Consider the following 25,815-nt stretch of genomic DNA (forward strand, 5'->3'; position numbering starts at 1 on the left):
TAAAGCAAGGGCTAATGTTTTTTTTTTTCAGCACCAGGTACTTCTTGTTTCTTTTTGCACCTCTTAACAGTTTATATCCTCTAACATTAATCAGTCCTTTCAACTTCAGAACACTCATCATCCCCCAAAATTAAAATCTTACACCTAACCTTCTACTATTTAGCAAAACTCTGCTGTTTCAGTGGCTTGTGCCAGGGTCACTGGTGACAGAGGTCAGTCTCAGTTGTTAGCATAAGGAGCAGCAGGTCAGGCAAGTACGATTTCCACACCCACCTTCTGCCATGCTGGTCCTTGTCTGATTTGAGAGGTGTCACCTGGAAGGCACAGTGTCTGTGATTTGGAGAGCCTGTTACTGAATCATTTGGCAGTCTTAATCTTTTTAGAATAAAGGCTGAATTGTGGGCATAATGGGAATCCTACAAAAATGAAATATATAGACAAAATGGGAGAAGTATTAAGCCCCAGCTTTAGATCTTGAAACTTTCAAAAAAACCCAAAAAGGTGCAAGCTCTACAGTCATCATATGACTGCAAGTAATATTAAATAAGTCCAGAGAGATGTGTACATATAAGTAGCCAGACCTACACATCTGTGTTTAAAATAAGGCCCAGCATGTTAAAATACCTACATTTGAATACATTGGCTGCTAAAATTACTTAAACTTAGACAACATAGACTTTGAAAGCCAAGAAGTTGATGAAACATTTTTTTGAGCAATTGAGGCATTGGTTCTTTTTTGCATTGCTTACACAGAAAGCCTGTATAATCACTCATGTTGGAAAAACATGATAGAAATATGAATGGAAGGAACTGTTGCTTTTGCTGTGCTGTTCTTACATTCTGTGGTTTGATCTCTCTTACTTTCTCTGCTGTTCATATTTCACTGCTGTTTACCCAGTGTGTTTCTGCTGAACGTAGTTATGTACTTGCTGATAAATAAATATTGACCAGAATGACAACCAGAATTTTCTCCTTTTCAATTAGACAAAAAAATTGCTTTAATTAGATATAAAACCTGGCAGAAACAAAGCACTGAATCCCTGCATTGCCAGGTAAAGCTGCACCCTCCTTTACAAGTGAAGGCTGGTTTCTAGAAGTAGAGCAGTCTTTAGAAACACATCAATCCAAGGTCTCTGACCGGTGGCTTCTAACTCTGCTAAGTGCAATGATGCATGTTTATTTTTACATTTTTAGGGATGCTTTTCTTGCTAGTAACCAAAAACCAGTAAAAGTCAGAAATCTTAAGTCTTTGCTCACTTCAGAATTTACATGAGCCAGCAACTTGAAAGATTTTGCATAGATGGGCTGAACCTGCCTGCTCTCTAACAATGTCAGAGATTTTTTTAAATCTTAATGTCTCTTTCTTAAAGCAGGGGTCTTTACAAGAAAAAGAGGAGAGTGATCTGGACTTCGTTTCCTCACAAAGCCCCAGTGTTCAAGAATGGCTGGCACAAGCAAGAACTACTCGCTCAGAGCAGCAGCAGAGTACCCTGCAGCAGCAGAAAGTTGGTATTCTGTTGGTTTCTTTTACTCCCATCTTCAGATTGCACTTAATGCTATAGCTGAGCCACTCTTGTTAATAATTCCACTGAAATATTCATTTTTACACTGTTTCATACTCACTGTTTTGGTAATGATGCGTCTGAGTTCCCTATCTTATATCTTTAACAGTCAGGCAGGCTAGACTTCCTGGATGAGCATGGTCAATTCACATAATCAGTAGAATAAAATTTGTCCATCAGCAGAATAAAATAGAATCAACCCTTTAAGTTACTCTAAGGAGAGATGATAACACTCAAATTCATAATTTGTCTTCATACAAGCAAAGATACACATATTACAGTATATATTGTGTTGAATGATTTGAAGCTATTCCCACTAGGGTAGGTTCCAGAAAGTGCATTGTATTTGTTAATTAGTTCAGTAATCCAGTTTATGTACCCAGTTTTTCTGTGTCCCTGGCTGGAGATTTTAGACTACTTTTGGTGTTCAAGCAAGCCATTTGAGAAGTAGCTCAGCTAACTTTGAATTACAGTTAAACAACGTAGACATATACTTCTAAGGCAAAACCAGTCTGTTTGAGATTTGGTTTTTGTAACTTGCTGTGTTACAGGAGCTGGAACAGGAGCTAGAAGAGCAGAAGAATCTGCTTCGATCAGTAGCGTGCCGTGGAGGAGAGATCCTAACACAGCAAAGCTCTACTGAAGGGCTGTCTATAAGGTGTGCTTTCATGTGTTGTTCAAAAAGTAAATTTCTGTGGCTGTACTTTGTCATCCCTATGCTTGCATGCCTCTTCTGCTCAAAGTCCTCTAATTTTGTTTTATCATTTTATACAGCACCTAGGCTACTGGAGTCCTGGTTTATAATTCAGGGGTCTAATAATAAGGTTACACAAACTGTTTTGTGATAATAGATCACCTTCAGTATTTAGAAATGCCCTTTAATTCTTATGATCAGGAATCACACTAAAATTAAAGACTAGAGAGACTCATTAGACAAGCAGTTACTGTAACTTTATGGACCAGTACTGGGGTGTGAATCACATCTACCTCAAACATTGGCATCTGCCATTGTAACCAGATCTTCCCAGATGAGACACTCATTGCTTAATTTTATTTTTCCTGCACTTAGCAAGTATTTTTCCTTTTGAAGCCTTAATTCTAATGCCAGGAAGTACTTAACTAGTCTCTTTCTGTTTGAGGCTTACTTCTGTCAAGTGATGGTGTACTATAGAAATAATAATAAAAAGAAAAAAACAAGAAAACACAACAACAAAAAAAAACCCCACAAACCAACCACCAAACAGAATATATGATTAACTGTTTACCAAAGCTAAACTCATATGCTTGTCCTTCATTAAATTATGTCTGCCATTTTGAGGAAGGAGGTGAGGAAGGAGTCAGATAAAATATTTATTTTAATTCATTCTTTGAACTAAAACCTCTTTATAGGTTACATTTCAATGTAGTATATATTCAGTCTGGTTTGGGGATTTTTTACTCATTTTGGGTACTTGCAACTTCAAACAGTCTTTTCAAAAGTACATTTTATTTCATCAGATAAGAACTGCTTGCTGTTCAAACTAGGCTTTGTCTTATTTGCAGAAGAAAAAAACCAAAATCAACAAGTCAGAGCTTTAAAAAGTAGCACAAGTAGCACTTAATTTAAATGTAGCATTTCCTGATGGAAAATTATAACTTTAAATGGTTACAACTTTTGCATTTGTTAAACCTTTATGCTTCTTCTGATTCAGTGAGAAGCCTGATGTGCTCTCTGAAGAATTAGTCTTAGAAGGTGAGAAGCCGTCATCTGAAGAACAGATGAAGAGGAAATGGGAAAGCCTAAACCAGGAATTCAGTACCAAGCAGAGACTTCTCCAGAAAGCTTTGGAAAAAGAACAGCTGGTAGCTTTTTAAAATTTCACTTTCCATTTTCTCTTTGAAAGTAGTTTTTGCAACAAGAGGTACAATATGTAGATCCATTAAGGTGCTGTAGTTAATGCATGAGATATGGAGCAATTTATTTTTGTGACACCTTTAAAAACTATTAAATATTGGCACCAGTACTGCTCATGTTCAAAGTGATTTGAATTGCACTCCCATCAGGGTAATGAACTAGAAAGGAAGAAAGAGCTCAGACAAAATGTTTACCTACTTATCTAACTCAGGATAATTCTGTAACAAATCATCCCTCTCAAAGTGATCAGTACTCTGGCAACAGCTTAGAGGAAAACTGTTATTTTCAGTTTGAATTTATTGGTTACATTCAATTCTTGATCTCAGTGGGTGAGGAATTTCAGGAACAGTATTTCTATTGAAAGAACTGGGGAATAGTCATTTAAACTGGAGACAAACCAAAGTCTGTATTAACATAACTTTTCCATTTTATTGTTAATAGACCAAAATCCACTATTTTTTGTATAACACTCCATTAATCTGCTTCCAAGGTTCTAAATACCTTGTATTAATTAAACAGTAATTGATTATATTTTTGGTAAAAGCTAGTAATTTTTAATTCTGGCTACAATCATTTGTCCTGCATTTCTAGTGAACCTCCTGTTGAGCAATATTTATGCAAAATATTCATGACATGAAGCATTTGTGGGCAGACCATGAGCCAGGTGATAGCCTCAACCATCAGGGAATCTGTACAGCTGAATTTGTGCCCTACATATGGTAGATGCATCCTAATTAGTGCTTCTCTCTCAACAGCTTTATAGCAGACCAAACAGATTAATACCTGGAATGCCTTTGTATAAGGAGGAGACACAGGATGAAGATAAATCCTTAGTGTCACCAGTACTGGTTGAATTGAATCAGGCCTTTGAAGATGTCTCATCTGAGGTAATTTTCAAGTGTCTTTACACCTGTTTTACAGCAAAGCCACATTAACAGGGAAAACTCCTCCAGCTATGACCTGGAAATCCAGGCCTTTTCCAAATATTAGAAGTTAGGAAGACTGTCTTATACGTCTGTGCTGTACTTCTCTGATTCCTTTTGCCCAGGCTGGACGGGTGGAGGAGACCCTGCATCTTGAACAGAAGCTGTATGATGGTGTCACTGCCACATCCATGTGGCTGGATGGCGTGGAAGAGCAAGTCTTTGTTGCTACAGCTCTGTTGCCAGAAGAAGAAACAGAAACCTACCTCTGCAAGCAAGAGGTGAGGAATCCATGAGTAGGATTTCTTTTTAATTGCCAATAAGTGTGCATTTTATGTAGTGTTTAGAACAAAGGTGTTAGAATCCTGGATAAGTGACATGTCACTGACATAATCTCTGTGTAACTGCAGCATTCTGCAGTTGACCGTGTAGAGAATGTTGCAGAAAGCATAGACTGTAGACTGTTTATTCTGTTTAGCATATTTTCTAAGTATTAGCAAACACCACACTGTTGAAAATGAAACACAGTGAAAAAGAAGGAGGGATACTCTTGGATATAGAAACAGCACAGGTTTATGAACGTTAATTAGGGGTAAGGGAGGCAGAAAGAATTGAGCGGTGGGGGCAGGGAGAGAGAGGCAAGGAACAATGGAACAATGGTTTTCAACTGAAGAGGATAGATTCAGACAAGATATAAAGGAAGGAATCTTTCAAAATGAGAGTGTGGAAATGCTGGAGCAGGTTGCCCAGAGAGGTGGCGGATGTTCCATCCCTGGAAGCATTCAAATTCAGGCTTGAGCGGGCTCTGAGCATCTTGATTTAGTTGAAGATGTCCATATTTACTTCAGGAGGGTTGGACTAGATGACTTTTAATCCAACCCAGATCTTTCTGAGGATTTACATCATTTTGTTCCAGCACTTGTTTTCCTTGGAGTATGGAATATTTTTACTATCAGAGATTACTGTAGCTTCCATCTTTTTCTAGTGTGTGTGTGTATATCTGCAACGTAAAAAATTCACTACATCATTGCAAAATTGACAATGGTTATGGCAATGTTTGACTGCTTTCCAGAATGTCTGATTGTCACTTTTGTTTTTCTACAAAATTAGTCTCTTGCCAAAGAAATCAAAGACATAACAGAAGAAGTGGATAAGAACAAGAATTTGTTTGCTCAGCTATTTCCTGAGAGTAGTGATAAGAGGGTAATTATAGAAGACACTTTGGATTGTCTCTTGAGAAGACTGACCTTACTGGAGTCAGTGGTAAATCAGAGATGCCACCAGATGAAAGGACGGCTCCAGCAAATTATCACATTCAAGGTATGAGGTGATGAAATTAACAGAGGTGTATGTCAAATGGGGATATAAAGGCTGTTAATTTTTGGTACCAAATCAAAATAACAAGGTTTTCACAGGGTTTTTTGAAAAATCAAGTTCTTCAAGCTATGCAAATTTTGATACCCTAATAATTACTCAAAGTTTAAACTCTTCACTAGAAGGCTTCTAAAACTCATGCAATTACTGTAAAGTGATAATCTTTCTGTGTTGTCTCACCCTGCTGGCATTGCATAAAAGGAACACTGTGTTATGCAAGTATGAAAAAATGCTGATAAGTGGAGAAATGTGCACTTTCAGAAAACTTTTCAAACAGAGTTGAGAAATGCTTTCAGATCTTAACTTGGTCTCTACCTTACCTCCTAATATTATTATTATTATTATTGTTGTTGTTGTTATTGTTATCATTATCATTGTCATTAATATATGAAGCCCTTCAGTAGGGTTTATTTTTAATTGAAAATCCATACATTAAAAAAAAAAAAAAAGATTCCTTGTGCCTTTAGATTAGGGCCATCTTTGCATAGATTGTTGCTACTAGATTTCCTTTCAAACTCCATAACCTATCCTCTGCAATCTCCCATTTTTCAATGAAAGACTTCCCTTTGCTGATGACATCAAGGTTGATTAGAAATCATTGCATTATTCTTAGAGATTTTCAGTATTTAAAATAAGTACTGAATGTAAAAATAAATACTAAATCATTAATGCACCTCTTATGTAGTGCTGACAGTCTCAGAAAAACATGCTGATAATTTTTTGTTGAGATGAGTGCAAGAAAAAGATGATTGATTGTATTTGAGCAAAATTGTTAAGTAATATTTATGTGTCTGTTCTGATAAAATATTCTAAAAGTTTCAGCTTGTGGTTAGCCCTGTAATGTGTGGAGGTCTTGTTTATTTATGTATTATATTAGCACAAGTTTGTAATTAAAACAATTTGCCTCAAAAAGTAAAATCAAGCTTGTTTACAATCATATGTGGTTGAATAAACTGCACATGAATTTTTTTTTACATGGAGGTAATGACCCTTGGTAATTAATTATTTAATTGGAAGGCAAAAGTAGAAGTGCATTCATGGGATATGTTTTAAATATGAATCACTTTTGCTCTTAGTCTCCACAGCTGGATTTTCAGCATAATTAAATGTTTTGCATTGGCTAAGTATGTTGCTTTTTGAATATTAATGCTATAGTGCTACCATGTAATATTTAATGCTTTAAACTCTTTGAAGCATGGAATATTTTTCAGTTGTTTTGTGCTGTGATTGGCTGTAATTTGCTGTTTTTTCTCCTGTAGAATGATCTGAAGCTCATGTTTACATCAGTGGCTGATAACAAATACTTACTTCTACAGAAATTAGCAGAGGCAGCTGATAGACCAGAAACAGAGCAAATTCAGGTACTACCACATATGTGTCACTTGGGAAGAGGTAAAGTTTTTATCCAAAGTATTAAGGGATTGTAGAGAACAGTTCCTTTAAATGAGAGAACATGCATGTTCACATTAAATATAGGAAAATAAGTATGTCCAAGAGTGTATTACACATATTTATAAGTAAACAAAGCAAAAAGGCACAACAACAAAATAACCCTAGCAAAAGTGTCTCTCTCATCTCCCCAGCTGACCTACTTCCTAGTTAGGTTTATACTGGGCAATATTTGAAAAAAAGAAAACTTCAATAAACAAAGTCCAGAGTTTTGCTAAATGGTTTGACTATTAAAATTTACTAAGAACCAAGGGCACTTTACTGCTCACTGGTTTATAGTGATGTCTTTAATGTTACTCATTTTAATATAAGGCAGTAATTGTTTCTTTATCAGGAATGGCCTGATTAATTAATTATTTATATGAAAAAGTGTATCCTGTTTTCTTGTTTCTGTTTTGCCAGTGAGAAAAATGAATGACGTATGCTAAGGGCTGCTTTTTATAAATATTTCTAGTTAGTGATGTCTGCTGCCAGCAGGTGGCTAAATGGAAGAGAGTTACCCTTCAGTAAAACAGAAGTACTGGACTTTAAATACCTGACATTCAAATTTTGAAGGAGTTTGCATCTCCTGTATGAAAAAGAGAGGTCACACTGTGTCTTTCTTTTCTATCTTTTGTGATGCCAAAAATTAGCAAAAAATTATTTATTTACGAATAATTTAACTACCAGCTAGGAAAACAATGTGGTAACAAAAGCAGATGAAATTATTTCTTACAGAAAACCTCCCTTGGCTGATAAAACTTTTGAATTCAAAAGCATTGCTGCTTGTTCAATATGTGGTCAGGAAAGTAGAAATAAGGCCTTTAATCAGCCTGGTGACTTCAGTTGCATGAAGTGGAAGTTTAGTGACTGTATTGTGCAAACTACATGTTGCTGACAGGCAGGAGTTCTACTTCATGTACATAGTTTAAAAATACTTGGGTAGGAAGCTTTCAGAAAGGGCCTCAACAAAGGGCTTTAAGTACAGGAATCTACCTCACACTTCTAAATTTGTTGTAATCTGCATGTGTTACTTCAGCAGAGACCTAGGGAAGCTTGTTGCTTCCACTGGAAAAACTCATCATCTTCAGGCACTTGCCTGAAGAACACAGAACCAATCTGTCTTCTTAAGTTGCAGTTTTCCAAGTGCAAAAGGGGACGTAGAAGTCTTTTTCCTTGACAGTAATTTTGGCCCAATCCCAGTCTTGGAAGGGAACTACACATCTCTTTGCTTTCATATATGGGTTCTGCTGTGATGGTTGTTTGCTTGGTGCTCAGAGATGACAGGAATGACTATTAATAAAAAAATTCTTTAAATTACATTGTTATAGTAAAAAAAATAGTTTGGGCCTCTACTATGTAGGTAAAAGCATGGAAATTCATAGCTGTGTTAGGAATAAAAAATACTAAGCATAGTATTTTATATGATACTAAAACAGCTTGTTATTAAAAAGTAATAATGATATGCGTATTCAACTTTAAGAAAAAAACGGACTCTCCCAGCTTCTAATGAATATGTTTCCTTCATAGCATCCTTTAAAATTTCAGCACATTGAAGGTGTGATTAGTACTGCAAGCAGAAAAAAAATCTGATCACAGGGCAGATACACTACTGTTATTGAAACTTAAGCAATGTAATTTTCATATACAGGTCATACTACAGGCAGAAGAAGGTTTAAAGGAACTAGATGCTGGAATCAATGAATTAAAGAAGCGTATAGACAAGCTACAAATTGACCAATCTTCTGCACAAGAGTTGTCTAAGATCCAGGTATTGTTCAATAGTTCCATCCTAGACCTGTCCATCCTATCACCTTTCTCACCTGTGATATCAAAGGAATGCTTCTTTTTATTTTTCATCAAGCAGTTTAGGAAAAGTGATTTTAAGGCATTTCAGTATGTGTGAAACGTTGTGTTCTTTCTGGTTCACCAGTTTTACAATTTTACAATTTTTACAATTTACAGATTTTCTAACTTCTCTGATATTAGCAGTAATAATTGTAAAAAACATGTAAAAAACATGTTTTCTACAAAACATGTAAAAAACATGTTTTCTACAAAACCATGCTTTCTGTCTCATTCACTCCCTTTTGAAACAGATGACATTAAGCATGTAAACATAAATTTGTCTGCTGAAGGTTCATCCCTGTTCTCACCAGAGTCTCATGACGGTGGTTTAGTACTGTTTCATATCTGTCATTCAAAGCAGAAAGGGAGTAAAGTAGGATGAAGAGTGAAGTGAGACCTGAAACTGGAAATGTTCTGCTTTTTATAGAGCATCTCTCATATCAATACACGTGGGCAATTGATGCACAACTTCTGTAAACCTGTTGAGAAAGTTCTTTTTGAGCAGTTTGGCTGATGCAGGGGAATGCTTGAGGAAAGATCAAGGAGAAGGTTTATGAATTAATTCTACCATTTACAATGACATAATAATAAATTGGAAGCAAATAAAATAGCTGAAACTGGACCATAAACTTATTAAGCCAACTAGACAGTGATATCAATTAAAAATGAATGACTAATAAATAAATCACTAAGAAATGTGTCTTTTGCTCAGTTCTTAATCCTTTTGGTCTTAGCGTGCCCTACTGGTTTGTTTGGGGGTTTTTGTTTTGTTTTGTTTTTTGGTTTGGTTTGGTTTTTCCTTACGTTTTTTTCTCAGTTTTTGTGCCGTTATGTTCCCCCTTCCTTTCATTTAAGTTTTTAGAAAAGCTTTCCTTTGTCTTTTTCTGACAATATTGCTTCTCACAATTTTCTGTTTAAGTCTGGGAGAGCCAGCTGTAGTCTGAGGGTGGGCCCTTTGTTGTAGCACTGGATGATCGTAGAGATATTTTGGTTGTTGGAATGTCTTGTATAGATCAAAAGTATGGGCTTGTTTTGGTTTTTACAGTAAGTTGCATGTATCTTGCTTGCTACCAGTAAGATTCTGGGGAAGGAGAAGGAAACAAACCTGACTTTGAGATGCCTATGGTCTGTATCCATGATGGAATCCATGCAATCCTCTGCATTATAAAAAGTAAAATGTAAACAGTGACTGCATTGCACAGTAGCCACTGGTTTTTGATGCATTAGGCCAAACCCTTGCTACTTACATAAGCCTTTGGAATTCTACTATTTTTTTCCCAAATGCATGTACTTTAAAGAGTTTCAGGTCTTGCTTATTTTTTCTTTCTTTAAATGGTGAGTTAATTTATCAATGAAATCAGTATATCTGCAAACTCTTTTTGAACTGGAATTAAATGTTGTTCTGCTAGTATTCACAGAAAGTACAGGGACAGTTAGGTTGCTTCAAAGAAGACCTGTAAGGTGTGAAATAAGAATCACCATTGCTGCCCTTTGCCCACCAGGATAAGTATGATGAGCTGCTGATGATCATTGGATCCAGGCAGAGTGATCTGAATCAGAATATGGCTCTGAAGGGGCAGTATGAGCGGGCTTTGCAGGACCTGGCTGACCTGGTAGAAACAGGCCAAGAAAAAATGGCTGGTGACCAAAAAATGATTGTTTCTTCCAAGGAAGAGGTTCAGTCACTTCTTGAAAAACATAAGGTAAGAAACCAGGACATATTTCAGGACTAGTAATGACTGTAAGGTTGTTGTCATGGTTTAGCCCTAGTGGGAAACTAAGAACCACACAGCTGCTTCCTCCTTATGTGTTCCTTCCTTGGGGAAAAGGCGAATCAGAAAGAAAATGTAAGCATTGTGGATTGAGAGATGAATACTAATACTAATTTTGATTAATACTAATACTAAATTTAATAATAAAAATAATTTCAATGGTCAATATAACTGTAATGAAAAGGAGAGAGAGAAATAAACACAAGAGAAATAAATAAATTATGTAAAATACTGTTGTTCACCACCTCCTGACCAATAGCTAATCTGTCCCTGTGAAGAAATCAGCAGCTTCCAGACAGCTCCCCCCCCCCCCCCCCCCATTTTATATACTGAACATAATGCTCTATTGTATGGAATATCCCTTTGGCATGTTCAGGTCAGCTGTCCTAACCATGGTCCCTCCAGGCTCCTCATGCACTTCTTCGCTGGCAGAGCAAGGGAAGCTGAAAAGTCCTTGACTTGGTGTAAACACTGGTCAACAACAAACCAAACATCAGTGTGTCATAAACATTATTCCTATAGTAAAGCTAAAACACAGTACTGTACCAGCTGCTAAGAAGAAAATGAACTCTATCCCAGCTGAAGCCAAGACATTTATGAAGAGCAAATTGCTAACCTTCTGTTCCTAAATATTCAGGAGCTTTTCAGAATGGTGGTCCAGACTGTATTTTAAATTGGAGCCAGTGAACTGTTCTGAAAGACTGTTTCAAATGTTTTGTTTAAAGTGAACCCAGATGTATTGCATTTTCTTCATTAATCTAATAAAAAGTTCCTAGTATTGTCTTTCCATCCTACATAGCAATTTCATCCACCACTCCATTTATTTTCAACAGAAATTTAAATTTATCAATAGCACCCACAAATAGGACAAATATTTTTCACATTTTCATTAGACAGAATTTTTTGGAGTTGTTTATCTATTTAAGCAGGTTTTGTTCATGGAACGAGGGTCATGATGGAATTTGTGTGGAGAGAATGACTGACTCCTTTCTTTGAATAGACCAGTGTCTTTAAATTCTGTTGGATTTTGTGAAATGTGAAGTGAAAGGTTTACCTAATTCTTTGTAGATATTTGATTGTACTGCTTATGTCTTAAAATGTTTTTTTAATGGTAATGAATTGAGTAACAATTGCACTTTCTCTTTTCTATTCTCCCTTTCCCTCACATCTGAATTTTTCAGGAATATTTTCAAGGGTTGGAGTCACACATGATCCTGACAGAAACACTTTCTAGAAAGATGAGTAGCCTTGCCCTCTTGAAGGAAACTCAGTTGCATTCAGAGATGATGACAAGAGCTTCAGCTGTATTAAAGCTGGCTCATAAAAGAGGTGTGGAGCTGGAATACATTCTAGAGGTGAGAATTTCTATAGCCTTTTCTATACCTCCATTGTGACCAACCACCAGGATATTCTATAATGCTGATTTCCTGTGCTTGGAGAGAATGATGAGCATCAGTCCATTTTGTCATACACAGAAAGCACTGATAGACTACATGTAGTCTTTTCTGTTTAGCTGTTGTGACCTTCAGGTGGCACAAGTTATGTTCCTCTAAGTCTAAAGAGCTGCTTAGCTTTAGCTGGTTAAGGATAGCATGACTGTTTTATCCATGTGTTCTTACCAAAAGTTCAGCTTGTCACAGGGATAGTGTCTTTTTACAGGTCTACTGGACATTTGTACTGTTATTTCTGTGCTTTCACAACCATATATGGTGGAAAGCTGTAGGACTTCAGATAAAAAAAAAAAAGTAATAAAATTTCTAGATACCCAGATTCACCATATACATGGATAATTTGTGCTTGTAGACCTGGATGCATCTGGATGAAGATTACCAGGAACTCACCAGACAGCTGGAGTCTGTTGAAGGAAACATCCCCACTGTTGGTTTGGTAGAAGAGACGGAGGACAGGCTTAGAGACCGGATTACACTTTTTCAGGTTGGTGCTTTGAAGACATTCTCTGCAGAAAAGGGAGGTTGAAGGGATCTCTGACAGTCATCTAGTCCAGCCACGTGCTTGAAGCATTACCATTGTCACAGGCTGGGTCACCAGCAGCTCAAAAGCGGGAGATCCCACAGCTGACCATGGGACCAGTTGCAGTCCTGCACCAAGACCTACTATAAAAGGTTTTCTGTAATGCCCAGTCAGTAACATCATCTTTCAGCTTGTCACCATTGTCCTTTTTATATTGTGTGGCACTACTGAGGAGAACTTACCTCTATAATCTTTTTAATTTTACCTCAAACAGCTGTAGATTTTGTTAGACTGGCCCTTGTTTGTCAATCTAAAGCAAGCACATTTCCCACAGCCTCTTTGGGAAGGAACATGTGCTCTAGGTCCCTAAATAACTTAATAATTCTACACCAGACCATGACTACTTCCTTCTTCCTCAACTCAGTGAGACGTGGGTCAGAGCACAGTGAGATGGAGTAGATTTGGCCTCATCAGCACCACCTAGACAGGGATAATGAAGTAACTTCATCTGGTTTTCACAGTCCTAATGTAAGCCAGTGCTGTGGCTTGCCTGATAAGCTGCCAGGTTAAATATACCACCAATTTCATTCTTGATCTGTACTGAGACACAGCTAGTCAGCCCAAGGTGCAGACATTGCATTTCTTCAGCCTTCCGAGGTTTCTGCTGTCTCCAACCTCAAGTTTAGTGAAGAGTCTCTGGAATCAGTCTGCCATTTTTGTCCCAGCCACTCTCCTTGCATTAGTCTCATCCAAAAATCTACTGAGGGAATGCTGTCTGCCATTAAGATGTTGGTATTTGGGTTAAAATATCAATAATCGCTGGAGTACTGTGCCCATTGCAATCTGCCAGCCAGGCATTAAGCCTTTGATTACTAGCATTGAGATTGGTAATGCAGGTCATTTTCAGCCCAACAAACAGTCCATTTATGCAGCCTGAGCTCTTTCTGCTGCTAGAGGAGGGTCCTGTGGGAGATGGTATCAAAGGCCATGCTGAAGTCACTCTGATCCACAGAGACAGTAATTTTGTTAAGCTGGGTATTTGTGGTCACCTCTTGGTCCTTTTTGTCACTGAAAATGGAATCCAGGAAGATGTGCTCCATGATCTTTCCAGGGAGCAAGGTGAGGCTGAACAGCCTGTGGTTCCTCAAACTGCCTTCCTCCCCACATGCAACAAGTAATTTAATTACAGTTTTTCTACCACATCCTGTTTCTTTGTTCTAGTGTTTTGTTTTTTTTCTCCTTATAATATACATTTTAGTTGGGAGTTTTTCATTCTATTTTTGTTTTACAGAAAAATGTCTGTCAATTTTTTCTTAACTTTGTGTTGTCATCTTTTTGGTTATTTTACCAGACAGCTTTCTTCTTTTCATATGGTATGAGGACAATTTAAGCAATCTATTTTGTGGTTGTTTTGGTTTTGTTTGATGCTAGGCATTGTTTGTGTTTGTCCCGACCCTAAATTAATTTTCTTCTTTTCTTTTTCTTTTCAGTTACATAAACTAGGTTGCTCAAATCCAGATTCTTGTATTTCATTATGTCATAGATTTTATTATTTGTCCACATTTAGCTTTAAAATCATCATAATAAATTTATTATTATCTTAGAATATTTCAAGACTCTGTCTAGGAATTTTTCTTTATATTTTTTATGTGTAAATACATAGACTCACAAATATATAATTTTTTTAATCTATTAAAAACTATTTTTGGAAAGAGGAAATAGGAGTGATAGAAAGTTCATGTACTCACTATAATATTGGTCGTTTTGTACTTTTTATATTCAGATTACTTTAATCAGAAGTGAAAAATGGGAATGCATGTACATTTTACCCTCTAAGTTATATCAATAAGATGTTTTTAAAATCCATACTATTTGGATAATGATAGTGGAATTTAAAAGGTATATTTGCCTACATGTGCAAAATATTTAGCAATCCACAAGTCACCATTTAAATTAAATCTTTCTCAGTTCCAGGTCCATTCTGGGTTATAGTATTAACAACCTTTCCTTTTTCATTACCTTTTTTACTTTCTTGTGCAATAAAAATTGGTCTCTGTGTTCAGGGGTTTGGATGGATGGAGTGATCTTCTGTTTTGTAGCCTTGAAGAGCAGGAGGGTAGATCAGTAAAGGAGTTAGATGTCCAGAGAGCTGAAGATGGGCATTGGAAGGGCTGAAGAGGGAACCACTGTTAATAATTTTATATTGGACATCTTTAACGTTCATTGCAGTAGATAGTAGGTTTTCCGCAGATCATAAAGTATGTTCTGGTATTTTAATCAATTTCCATCAGAAATTATGTTGCCCCACAAAGGTTCTTTTCAGTTATAGGCTATCTACACAAAGAAGGAGTTAATCATAAGGAGGAACCAATATATATATTGACATGATTGGGTTTGTGGCAACATGTTCAGCTTTTGAGCAGATTACCTGCATGATGATCCTTGGGAAGTCCCAGAGCTGCAGCAGAGGAAAAATTTGATATTTTGTAGTAACCAGAGCTGCAGCAGAGGAAAAATTTGATACTTTGTAGTAACACTGGATATGCAACAAATTGCAGTAAAAGGAAACTGAATGTTGAGAAAGTGTGGTAGCAGAGATCTGCAGTTATCTAGCCATCTCCTCTGTCATTACAGCATCTGAGATCTAACCTGACTGAATACCAGCCTAAGTTATACCAAGTGCTAGATGATGGGAAGAGGCTCCTTTTTTCTGTTAGCTGCTCAGAACTGGAAGGTCAACTGAACCAGCTAGGAGAACGCTGGTTAAGTAACACCAGCAAAGTCACCAAGGAGCTTCACAGGCTGGAGACAATACTGAAGCACTGGACAAGGTAATGCTGATGTAATGGTAAATACAAAGTTCTTCACCTGTGTTTTTCAGGCCAAAGCCATTCTGGACCCAGACATATTTGATTCAACATTTAAAAGAAAGTACTTTAAAATGTATGTCATAGTTTGACTGCTCCTCTGTACCATAGAGCATACACTCTCATTTGTAATAAAAGATGTAGCAGATAAAAGCTGCTGTGAGGAAATCAGAAAATACTTTCTTAGATTATTAATTTAGAAGCCTTGTGTGCCTACAAGTTAAGATAGAAAACTTGCATGCTTTGCTGAGTAACCTCAGCATGTTTTAGTAGATGCATTGCAATTTCTTAGTTTTTGTCTGTGTGATTGCATATATGGAAAGGAGTTTTTGGTACCTTACTAACATTCATATGCTATTTTTGAAATTATGTATCTAATTGGTGTAAAAGCTTTGTCTATGAATCCCTGGCTTATGTGTGGACGCTCATATTCTGTTATCTCCTTAGTTGCTTGGCATGTGAAATATGGGGAAAAAAATCTGCTCTGAAATACTTTTTGGTAAAGATTTAGGAAGATTGAACCTTCTAATGGAAGTGAATCATCTGTTTATGTGCATTGAGTGGGGTTACAGCTTGTCAAGAGAGGTTTGGGACCTACTTACGGTCCTTCATTAAACTTTTTTCTAAAGGCAAAACTAAGGCACCATTAGAAATTGTGAACATAGTGGCTAAAATAGGAGCTTCCTCATGCCATGCCTGTCTGTAAGATTAAATTATGTTCTTCTGAAATTTGTTAAGAATAACATTTCAAATCTGGCATTCAGTATCTTCCTCTAACACGTGGAGGAAAGACTGCTCAGTTGGAGGCAAAAAGTGGCAATGAATGTTTCATTCTTCTTTAAACATCTTGCCAGGTATCAGAGTGAATCAAATGAATTGACACAGTGGTTGCAATCTGCAAAGGAGCGACTTGAGTTTTGGAGCCAGCAGTCTTTGACTGTTCCTCAAGAACTAGAAACAGTCCGAGACCACCTGAACTCCTTTTTGGTAAGTTGTTCATGAACCTGAGACACCAGTTTCTCTCCAATTACAATTAAACAGTTGATTAATCAAATGGTTATATTTCTTCTTATCATTGATGAGTATATAGGTAAACTGTTCTTCAAAATTCTAGTGTGTATGCACATTAAGCACTTCTTTGCTGTATGCAAGGATTGTAAATCTTGAGGATTCTGAAAACAGAAAAGAGTTTTATGACTGAACACAATTTTTGTTCTAACTTACTCTGAAGTATAGTTGGTAAATACTAATAGAAAGTACATATTTTAAAGGGAAAGGAGGATATTCTTAGCTTTTTGAGGTTCTAAAACACTACGTAAAATTAAAAAGTATTTAATTATTTTCACAAAAAATGGTTCTGCTTACAGGAGTTTTCAAAAGAAGTGGATACTAAATCATCACAGAAATCTTCTGTCTTGAGTACTGGGAACCAACTCCTCAGGCTTAAGAAAGTAGATACAGCTGCATTGCGTGCAGGCTTGTCCCATATCGAAACCCAGTGGACAGAGCTTCTCACACAAATCCCAGCAGTACAAGAGAAGTTGCACCAAGTAAGAAAGCTATTGATGGCCTTTGACATTCTGAAAACTAAGACTGTACAGTTGGCACTGGCTAGTTGCTTCCTTTCTGAGTTTGTCCATATGAGGAAAGATAAGAAAAAAGTTATTCCTGTTTTATTGTGGAAAAGCTTACACTTAGTTTCAAATCCTGCCTGTCTAGCATGCATCAATGTTAGTTTCAGACTTTCATATTTACATTTGTTAAATTTTAACTGAAGAACAGGTGAGGGTTTTTTCAACATATTGGTATGCTTTCTGGAAAAAGAGATTTCACATCTTTGTGCCCTGTCAGGTTGGGGTAGTGGTAGTGGTTTTGTTCAAATTGAATAGGTTAGGTTTAAGTCTGTGAAAGACAAAACAGATCTAAAAACATTCTTTATTTTTGCTAGTATGTGTAGGCATAGGATGCTTTTGGTTATGTAGTTTTGGGGCTTTAATGGTATAGTGCTGAACTTAGGGAATTATACTGCTTGAAAAGTTGTCATTATCATTGGAAGCTGTTGCTTTAGTTTATAACTTAGAATGCTCTCAGAGTAATAACTTTGTGATTTACAGGGAGAGAGGAAGGGTCACAAATCTTAACTGAGTCTGTGATAATAAACAAAACAATGTCATTCTGTAGTTCTCTGAATTGTCTTGTACTGCAAAAATATACATGTCCACCTAAAAATGTCATAGAACACATTCTTGAGTAATTAAATGCAGACAAGCAGAACTCTATCAACTACTTAAACTGTGTTAATGCAAAGCAAGAAATTCTTATCTATAGTCTTCACAACACAAATTAGAAATCTGTTATCTCAACAGCTCCAGATGGACAAAATTCCTTCTCGCCATGCCATCACTGAAATTATGAGCTGGATTTCGCTGATGGAAAATGTAATTCAGCAGGATGAAGAAAATATAAAAAACGTAGTAGGACAGAAAGCAATTCAGGGTTACATCCAGAAGTACAAGGTACTGAGTGGAAATATTAATTTTCTTTTTGATTTATCCCCATTGTTGCCAATATTAAATATATAGCAATATGTAAAATACAAGTGATTTAGGAAAAAAAAATCACCAACTTTGTAGAGTGGTTGGAATTGTATGAAGTTAGAAGTGTAAAATATTTGATACTGTGGAAAAGAAGCCAAAATTACTTTTACTCTGCTCTTTACTTATGGGAGGAATATAATTTTTAATATGCTTACCTTAATTTCTAGGAAAAAATTTCTAGGAAAATCCAAAGCAATATGCATATTATTAAACCTTATTAGATCTGCCAGAGTGAATGCAGTACTCCAGTCAGGGTCTTTCAAGAGCAGAACAAAGGGACAGAATCACCTCCCTCAAACTGCTGGCCACTTCTCTTTTGAAGCAGCCCACGATGCAGTTGGCCTTCTGGGCTGTAAGTGCATGCTGTTGGCTTATGTCCAACTTTTTAAACTTGAGAACTCCCAAATCCTTCTCTGCAGGGCTGCTCTCAATGAGTTCATCTCCCAACCCAGGTGCAGCACCTTGCATTTGGACTTGTTGAACTTCATGAGGTTCTCATGGGCCCAGTTCTCAAGTTTGTCCAGGTCCCCTGGATGGTGTTCCATTCTTTAATTGTATCAACTGTGCTGTTCTGCTTCATGTCCTCTGCGGACTTGCTGAGAATACATCTGATCTCACTGTGTCATTGATAAAGGTATTAAAGAGCACTGGTCCCAGAGTAGAGCCCTGAGGGACACTACTCATCACCGGTCTCCACCTGGACACAGAGACATCGACCAAAGCTCTCTGGCTGCATCTATCCAGCCAAATCCCTATCCACAGAATAGTCCACCCTTCACACCCATGTCTCTCTAATTAGGAGAGAAGGATGTAATTTGGATGTCATTTGTCAAAAACCTTACAGAATTCTAGGCATATGGCATCAGTCAGTCTTCTCATGTTGACTGGTGCTGTCATTCCATAGAAGGTCACCAGACTGGTCAGGCACAATCTGCCCTTAGTAAGGCTGTTCTGGCTGTCTTGGATCATGTCCTTGGCTTGAATGTGCCTTAACATTGCTTCCATAAGGATCTGTTCCATGATCTTCCCAGAAACAGAAGTCTTTACAGGCTAACCACTCTGTAAAGATAGGAGTGATGTTTCCCCTTTTCTAGTCATTGGGTATTTGCCTGACCACCATGACTTTTCAAATATGATGGAAAGTGGCTTGGCAAAGCATCAGTCAGCTCCCTCAGGACCCTGGGATGCATCTCATCAGGTCGCATAAACTTGTGCCTGTTGAGCCTCATCAAGTGGTGCTGAACCTTCTCATTTCTTACAGTGGGAGGGACTTGTTTTCTAATTTCTGGTCAATTGCTAAAAAACACTTCTAGTGGAATTGTGCTAAAGATGTAGCTCTTGAACTTTTTTCCTCTGTTTTGCAGGAAGGTGAGAAGTTGTGTACTCATGCACTGCTTTGTTTATTCTGTTTCTTTTCTTAGGGTTTCAAGATAGATTTAAATTGCAAACAGTTGACTGTCGACTTTGTGAACCAATCAGTGCTTCAGATCAGCAGCCAGGATGTTGAAAGTAAACGTAGTGACAAAACTGATTTTGCAGAACAGCTCGGAGCAATGAACAGACGTTGGCAGATCCTGCAAGGCCTGATAACAAAAAAGGTAATGAAAAAAACCTCACTCCTCTGGAGTGAACTTCCAAAATGCGTAGAACAGTAAGATTATAATGGTTTGAAGCCTCTACAGGTCATCTGGGTCAATCTCTTGCTCAAACAGAGCTAACTTTACAGTTAGATCAGAGGGGACTTTGTTATCTGAATCTTGAAAATTTCCAAGGATAGATTCCACAAACTCTTCTGGGTAGCTGATTTATGTTTAACCACTCTGGTGAGGGACAAGTTTTTGTCTTGTTCCCAATCAGGATTTCCCATGTTGCAACTGGTGACTGTTATATCTTCTCCTTTTATTGAATATCTCCCAGGATAGTCTGCCTCCACTTTCCCCATGCCTCCCTTTAAGTAGTGAACAGCACAGTGAGATTATTCCTTTGCCCTCTTTTTCCCAAGCTGAATGAAGCCAGGGTTATTCCTAATTCTATTAAAAAGACTAGATATATTTAGATTTGAATGTATATACTGGTTTTAAATTCTGAAAGCACCGAATTCCAAGAAGACACTACTTTGCATTGGTCTTCAGTGATTTATATAATTGACATAACAATAAAGATAATTTTATGAGAAATTATATACTCATTTTTCTCTGCAGATCCAGCTCTTGGAAAGTCTGCAGGAATCCTGGACAGAATATGAAAATAATGTGCAGTCCCTAAAAACTTGGTTTGAAACCCAAGAGAAGAAGCTGAAACAGCAACAAAAAATTGGAGACCAGGCTTCAGTGCAGAATGCTTTGAAAGATTGTCAGGTAATGTCTACTTATAAATAATAGTGTTCTCTTTCCCAGAGTTTGAAACCGCATTTGATAAATCCATGTGAAATCTTCATATTGGTGAAGTCAGTGACTCAACTTTTCTTGACTTCAGTAAAGAAGAGATTTCATTCCTAAGGTGCCAGTGATAAAAGAGGAAAGAGCCAAAATGTCTCAAAGTTCCTTAAGACCAACTAAAGTCATTGTTATTTTTACACTGGACATTTCAAAGCATGCCAGTCATACTGAACTAGATGACTGTCAAAGGAATATGTTGTCACATCTGTTTAGCCAGTCTTATGGGTTTTTTCTCCCTTTTCAATATCTTTCCTCCATGCCCCACTTATTTCCATTCTTTTTCTTCCTCATATATTACACCTGGCTACTCAGAGAAAAGTGCTAGAATCCAAGGAATTTTTATGCATTCAGAAAGTTGGGAATTGTTTCTTCTTGTTTTTTTTGTTTTGATTTTTTTTCAAATCTATAGCTATCTAGAAAAGGAAAGAGAGTTGTGATTATGATGTGCAAAGGTGAGACAAGGCAAAGTGCAGCTCTACATAATGCACATAAGTTCAAAACCACCACAGTTTTCCACATGGAATTCATACAAGGATTGCACAACAATGAACTGGGTATCACAGTTGTCTCTGAACATCTTACTCAGAGCAACATGTATTTAAATAATAATAAGAAGAAGCTTACCTCTGGAGCTGCCAGGCCAGAGTTAAAGCTTACAGGTGTATAGGCAGAACAGATACTTCTGAATTTATAGACAAGACCTCCACACCATATCAGCATCACATAAATTTTATTTAAAATAATTTTGTCCTACCAGATACCATATAATAAATTTCATGCCTGATCAAATTCAAACTGTCAGGCCAACTGAATGTACAAAATCTTGCTGTTCTCATCCCCATAAAAGGGATTGAGGAATTGTGTTTATATTTATGTGTCTCTCCTGCATGAATTTAAGTAATGGGATAAATGTAATCTAACATTCATCTCCTCACAAAGAGAACAGCTGCAAATTCAAATGAAATGTATAAAAGAATTTGCTCTATATTCATCACTCTATTAAACCCATCTTTGTTTCTGTAAAGGCAAATAGGGTGGTTAGGCCAGATATGTTAGAGGTCAATTTTTTTTCTGAAATGGTTGACCTGAGCTTTCAATTTGTCTGAATTTTCTTAATTCAGGTGTCTTTATGGTTTCAGCACAATAAACCCATACAACTGAAGCAAGGGTTATTTAACATAGCCTGACATAATCAGCAGTCTGTGCTTGGCTGGAGTTCAAAGCTGAATCTGATTTATCACCTTTTTGATTCCTTTTGGTCAGGGAAGTTAGCAAATACACTTGGGGAGTTAGTTATGAATAGCAAGACTTTGATCAGTGGAGAAACAAATTGTTTAAGAAATAACTGTGTCAGACACTCCCAGATATCCGGTTCAACTAGCTTAAAAGCTGGAGTTTGTTTATTAAGCAATGTTAGTTGCTGTTTAGTGTCATATTAATAAGTGAAGTTAAACATTTTTTCCTGTCAAAGGTTAGAAAAAATAGTGCGCCTTTAATTCAGTTATGAGTTTTAAATTATAAATAAAAAAGCCCTTTTCAATGAGAACCAGAAATATTTGCTGGTCTTGATGTTTGCAACTTTTGCCTATTCTGAATTTTGGAGCAATCTTGTATAAAGTTAAATTACTTTTTTCAGTGCAAAAATCCACTTTTTGGGAAGTAAAATGTATTATGTTCAACTTAGAAATGTTTGTGTTGTTGTCAGTTGGTTAAAAATTGATGTATTACTCTGGCAGTGCTTTGGAACAAGATCATGGCTAGGTATTTGAAGAAATGTGAAATAATACAGGAGAAAAAAGGCTGCAAGTAAATAGTGCCATAAAAATGCTCCCACAAATATGTGTATAGACAAAAGTGTGTCATATTTGTGCAGGGATAAATTCTGTTTGCACCAAAAACTTTCCCAACTATCTACAATGTAAAGTCTCTTATGGCATTGGTTGACTTGTTGTGTTTTGGGTTTCACATGGAGTGAAATTTATTGAAAGATGTGAGTTGAAATATTTGAAAGATTTTAGATTGACCAGAGTTCTGTTCTATTCTTTTCTTTCTCTGTTGATCTGTTTCTCTCAGTAAGGAGAGGCTTGCAGAAGGTGACAAAATAATCCCATGGTGTACTAGTAAATCTAGGGGTAACACAAGGTTGCTGTCATGTCACAGTCTGCTTTATCATACTAACAGGTGAACACAAATCTGTGCTGGCCTGAAGCCTGTGAGCCTTACTGCCTCTCTGCTCAGACTCAGTGATTGTACTGCCTGAAGCCCCAGAGCTTCCATATGAGTCAGAGCACTGCAGGACTTTCATCAATCTCCCTGAATGATGTTATAAAATTATATAGGTCGTTTCCCACCTAGGAATGGCTATTTTTAAGGAGTTTTCTATTCTTACAAGAAAGTGGAAAATTATGCAGAAGTGTTATGTAGAGGACATGATTCTATTTAAATCAACAACAAACTGCTAGACTTTAAAGTGAACATAAAATATTCAATGAAATTGCTGATGAGTTGTGAGTGCCTTGAGAATAAAAAGTCAAAATATGACAGCAGTTCTGCTATTTTTTAAACTAAGGATCTTACAGTAATCTTTTCTAGATTAAGGTATTATTTAACCAATTAAACAAGCAAAAATACTCAGGTATCTTTTTTTCTTTTTTTTTTTTTATTTTTTAGGAATTAGAAGATTTAATAAGAACAAAGGAAAAAGAAGTAGAAAATGTAGAACAGAGTGGTCTTTCTTTGGTACAGAACAAGAAAGAAGAAGTCTCTTCTGCTGTTATGAATACACTGCAAGAAATTAACCATTCCTGGGCCAATTTGGATCACATGGTAAAAGAATCCATAAGGGGAAGATTACATCTCTAGGGATAAGGAGGAGAAGGAGAATTAACAGCTGCAGCTAGTCGATTTCTTCTATTTGTAGGGGAAGAGATTTTGAATCGTGTCCTTCTTTCCATCTCTCTAGCCATCAATCCCCAAGTTTGTTTGTACACACCACATAAAATGGGTATTTCTTGTTTCAACAATTATTTTAGTCATTGTAATTAAAGCTTTTTAGATGCTTCCTGATGTTTAATGTAAAGGTACCAAATTATCTTCAAATTATTTTCAAGCCCACAGGTCTCACAGAATAAGGAAGAATCAGCATTGATTTTCAGCATTCAAAATTTGATTGACATCTGTCTGCCTTCTCAGAAGGAGTGCAGTTTGTTAGTGCTAGCCTCTCTGCTGATCTCCATAGGCTGATTTCCCCACCATAGGGATATGGATAGTCTCAAGAAATGTCTCGTGTTCCTGCTTTGGACCAAAGTAAAATGAATTTTGACACTTTCAGAGTCGCTTCCATCCAACCTTTATAAAATTAAATAGAACTTTATACTGTTCCTAGTGTGAGCCCAGCTAATGGTTGTACAAAATCTTCATTATCCAGTAGGTTTAAGATTAGGCATTTAGGGCAAGAAGCATGTGAGATCCAAAAAAAGAAAATAATTTTTAAAAATCCCAAATAGCTTGAATGCTTTTAATTTACTTTTGTGTTTATTCCTCCCTCCTCTCAGGTTAGCCAGCTGAAGATATTGTTGCAATCTGTTCTTGATCAGTGGAGCATTTACAAAGTGGCTTATGAAGAACTGAACAGTTACTTGACAGAAGCCAGATATTCTTTGTCCCGTTTTTATCTTCTTACTGGTTCTCTGGAAGCTGTGAAAGTCCAAGTTGATAAACTTCAGGTGATAAGAGTTAATTTTGTCTGAAATTGCGTGGATGCAGATAACTGTAGATTTTGGCTTATAAGAAGTGGAAGACATTCTGGCACATTAAAATCATACTGTATTAAGAGTATAAACCAGCCACTGCATGTTTCATTTTGCAGAAAAATTCATTTTGCAGAAAATTATTTGGGATAGTTGTTTTCTTTTTAGATTTTTGATGTTCTTTATGATGTTGAGCCATACTATCAGATTGTTACAAGTTTTGAAATCATGCTAATGGCCATAAAACCTAAAGTTTCTCTTGCTTCAGAGCTACAGGTGCTTGTTGAGATCACATTTTTAGCCCCCCACCAACTTTGCAGTAGATTGATGATTGAAGAAAACTATGTTCCAGGAGCTGAGACACTCATATGATCAAATAATTTACCATTGTAAAAAAAGCGTATTAGAGCATATATTTATTAAACAACTTATTTATATGAAACACATGAAATAAAGTAATCTGTTGAAATTGTTACATGCTATTTTGAAATGCTTCCACATCATGGGATTTTACTAACTTATGGTTTTGTTTTGTTTCATTATTACTCTAGAGCCTACAAGATGAATTGGAAAAACAAGAGAATAGCTTACGGAAATTTGGTTCTGTGACCAATGAGTTGTTGAAAGAATGTCACCCACCAGTGACTGAAACACTTACCAACACTTTGAAAGAAGTGAATATGAGGTAGAAAATTTCTTTGAACTTTAATTTCAACACAAAGTGTTAAACTTTAATTTCAGTAGCAAATCTGTATTTTTCCATTATCCAGTTTTCCATTATCCCTCTTTTTCTTATATTTTATTATTTTAAGTTCCTGGGGTCATGAGGGGTTTATTGGAACAGACAGGATTATTCCTTTTATCAAAGACTGGAGTAAAACTCTCATTTACTGCTCATAATAAATGGAATACCTTCTCCAGTGAGCATTTGGGCATTAATGTCACTGTATGCTTGACTGCCAACCAAAATTCATAAATATCATGCTGGAAAAGAATACTGCACTTGAAATTTGAGAACTTTATCTGAAAGCTTTGTTTGCAGTGTTTCAATGGTTTGCATCATCTTCCTCAAATTTTAGGTTGCTATTTCTAGTTTTAGGAAGGGCATCATAGACAGGAAGATCTAAGCCCCTCACCAGTACCTTGGCAAATAGCTTCCCCAGCTTTGAATTCAGGCAAAAACTAGTAAAGGGTTTACTCAGATACAGGAAGGGAGGATCCAAAAAAAAAAAGATAGTTTGGTGGAAAGTTGAAGATTTTTTGAAAACAGAACCACATTGAACTTATTTTAATCTGTGCTCAGCCCTGTCCTAGAAACTGGAAGTGGGAGGAGGGAAGATACTATAGAAATTAACAGTTTCAGTGATGACTGGCAGAATTTTTGCTCCTAAA

At 36.6% G+C, this 25,815-nt stretch overlaps 1 protein-coding gene across 20 annotated transcripts in view; it reads left to right on the forward strand.

Moving 5' to 3' along the window:
• Positions 1–25,815, forward strand: part of SYNE1 (spectrin repeat containing nuclear envelope protein 1) — a 290,658-nt gene that overhangs the window by 206,681 nt on the left and 58,162 nt on the right. For 18 of the 20 annotated variants that reach the window (XM_077782169.1, XM_077782171.1, XM_077782168.1 and 15 more), the window contains 20 exons: positions 1,371–1,505; positions 2,114–2,220; positions 3,254–3,404; positions 4,212–4,343; positions 4,505–4,660; positions 5,490–5,699; positions 7,013–7,114; positions 8,833–8,952; positions 10,532–10,732; positions 11,983–12,156; positions 12,605–12,736; positions 15,407–15,603; positions 16,494–16,626; positions 17,007–17,189; positions 18,006–18,155; positions 19,658–19,834; positions 20,438–20,593; positions 23,345–23,500; positions 24,229–24,399; positions 24,975–25,108. In XM_077782169.1, coding sequence (XP_077638295.1) covers positions 1,371–1,505; positions 2,114–2,220; positions 3,254–3,404; positions 4,212–4,343; positions 4,505–4,660; positions 5,490–5,699; positions 7,013–7,114; positions 8,833–8,952; positions 10,532–10,732; positions 11,983–12,156; positions 12,605–12,736; positions 15,407–15,603; positions 16,494–16,626; positions 17,007–17,189; positions 18,006–18,155; positions 19,658–19,834; positions 20,438–20,593; positions 23,345–23,500; positions 24,229–24,399; positions 24,975–25,108 — 3,077 coding nt within the window. The remainder of the gene's footprint in view (positions 1–1,370; positions 1,506–2,113; positions 2,221–3,253; positions 3,405–4,211; positions 4,344–4,504; positions 4,661–5,489; positions 5,700–7,012; positions 7,115–8,832; positions 8,953–10,531; positions 10,733–11,982; positions 12,157–12,604; positions 12,737–15,406; positions 15,604–16,493; positions 16,627–17,006; positions 17,190–18,005; positions 18,156–19,657; positions 19,835–20,437; positions 20,594–23,344; positions 23,501–24,228; positions 24,400–24,974; positions 25,109–25,815) is intronic. The other 2 variants (XM_077782174.1, XM_077782189.1) reach the window with 1 other exon arrangement.

The sequence above is a fragment of the Lonchura striata genome, chromosome 3 (genome assembly GCF_046129695.1).
Source record: "Lonchura striata isolate bLonStr1 chromosome 3, bLonStr1.mat, whole genome shotgun sequence".
NCBI classification, from domain to species: Eukaryota; Metazoa; Chordata; class Aves; order Passeriformes; family Estrildidae; genus Lonchura; species Lonchura striata.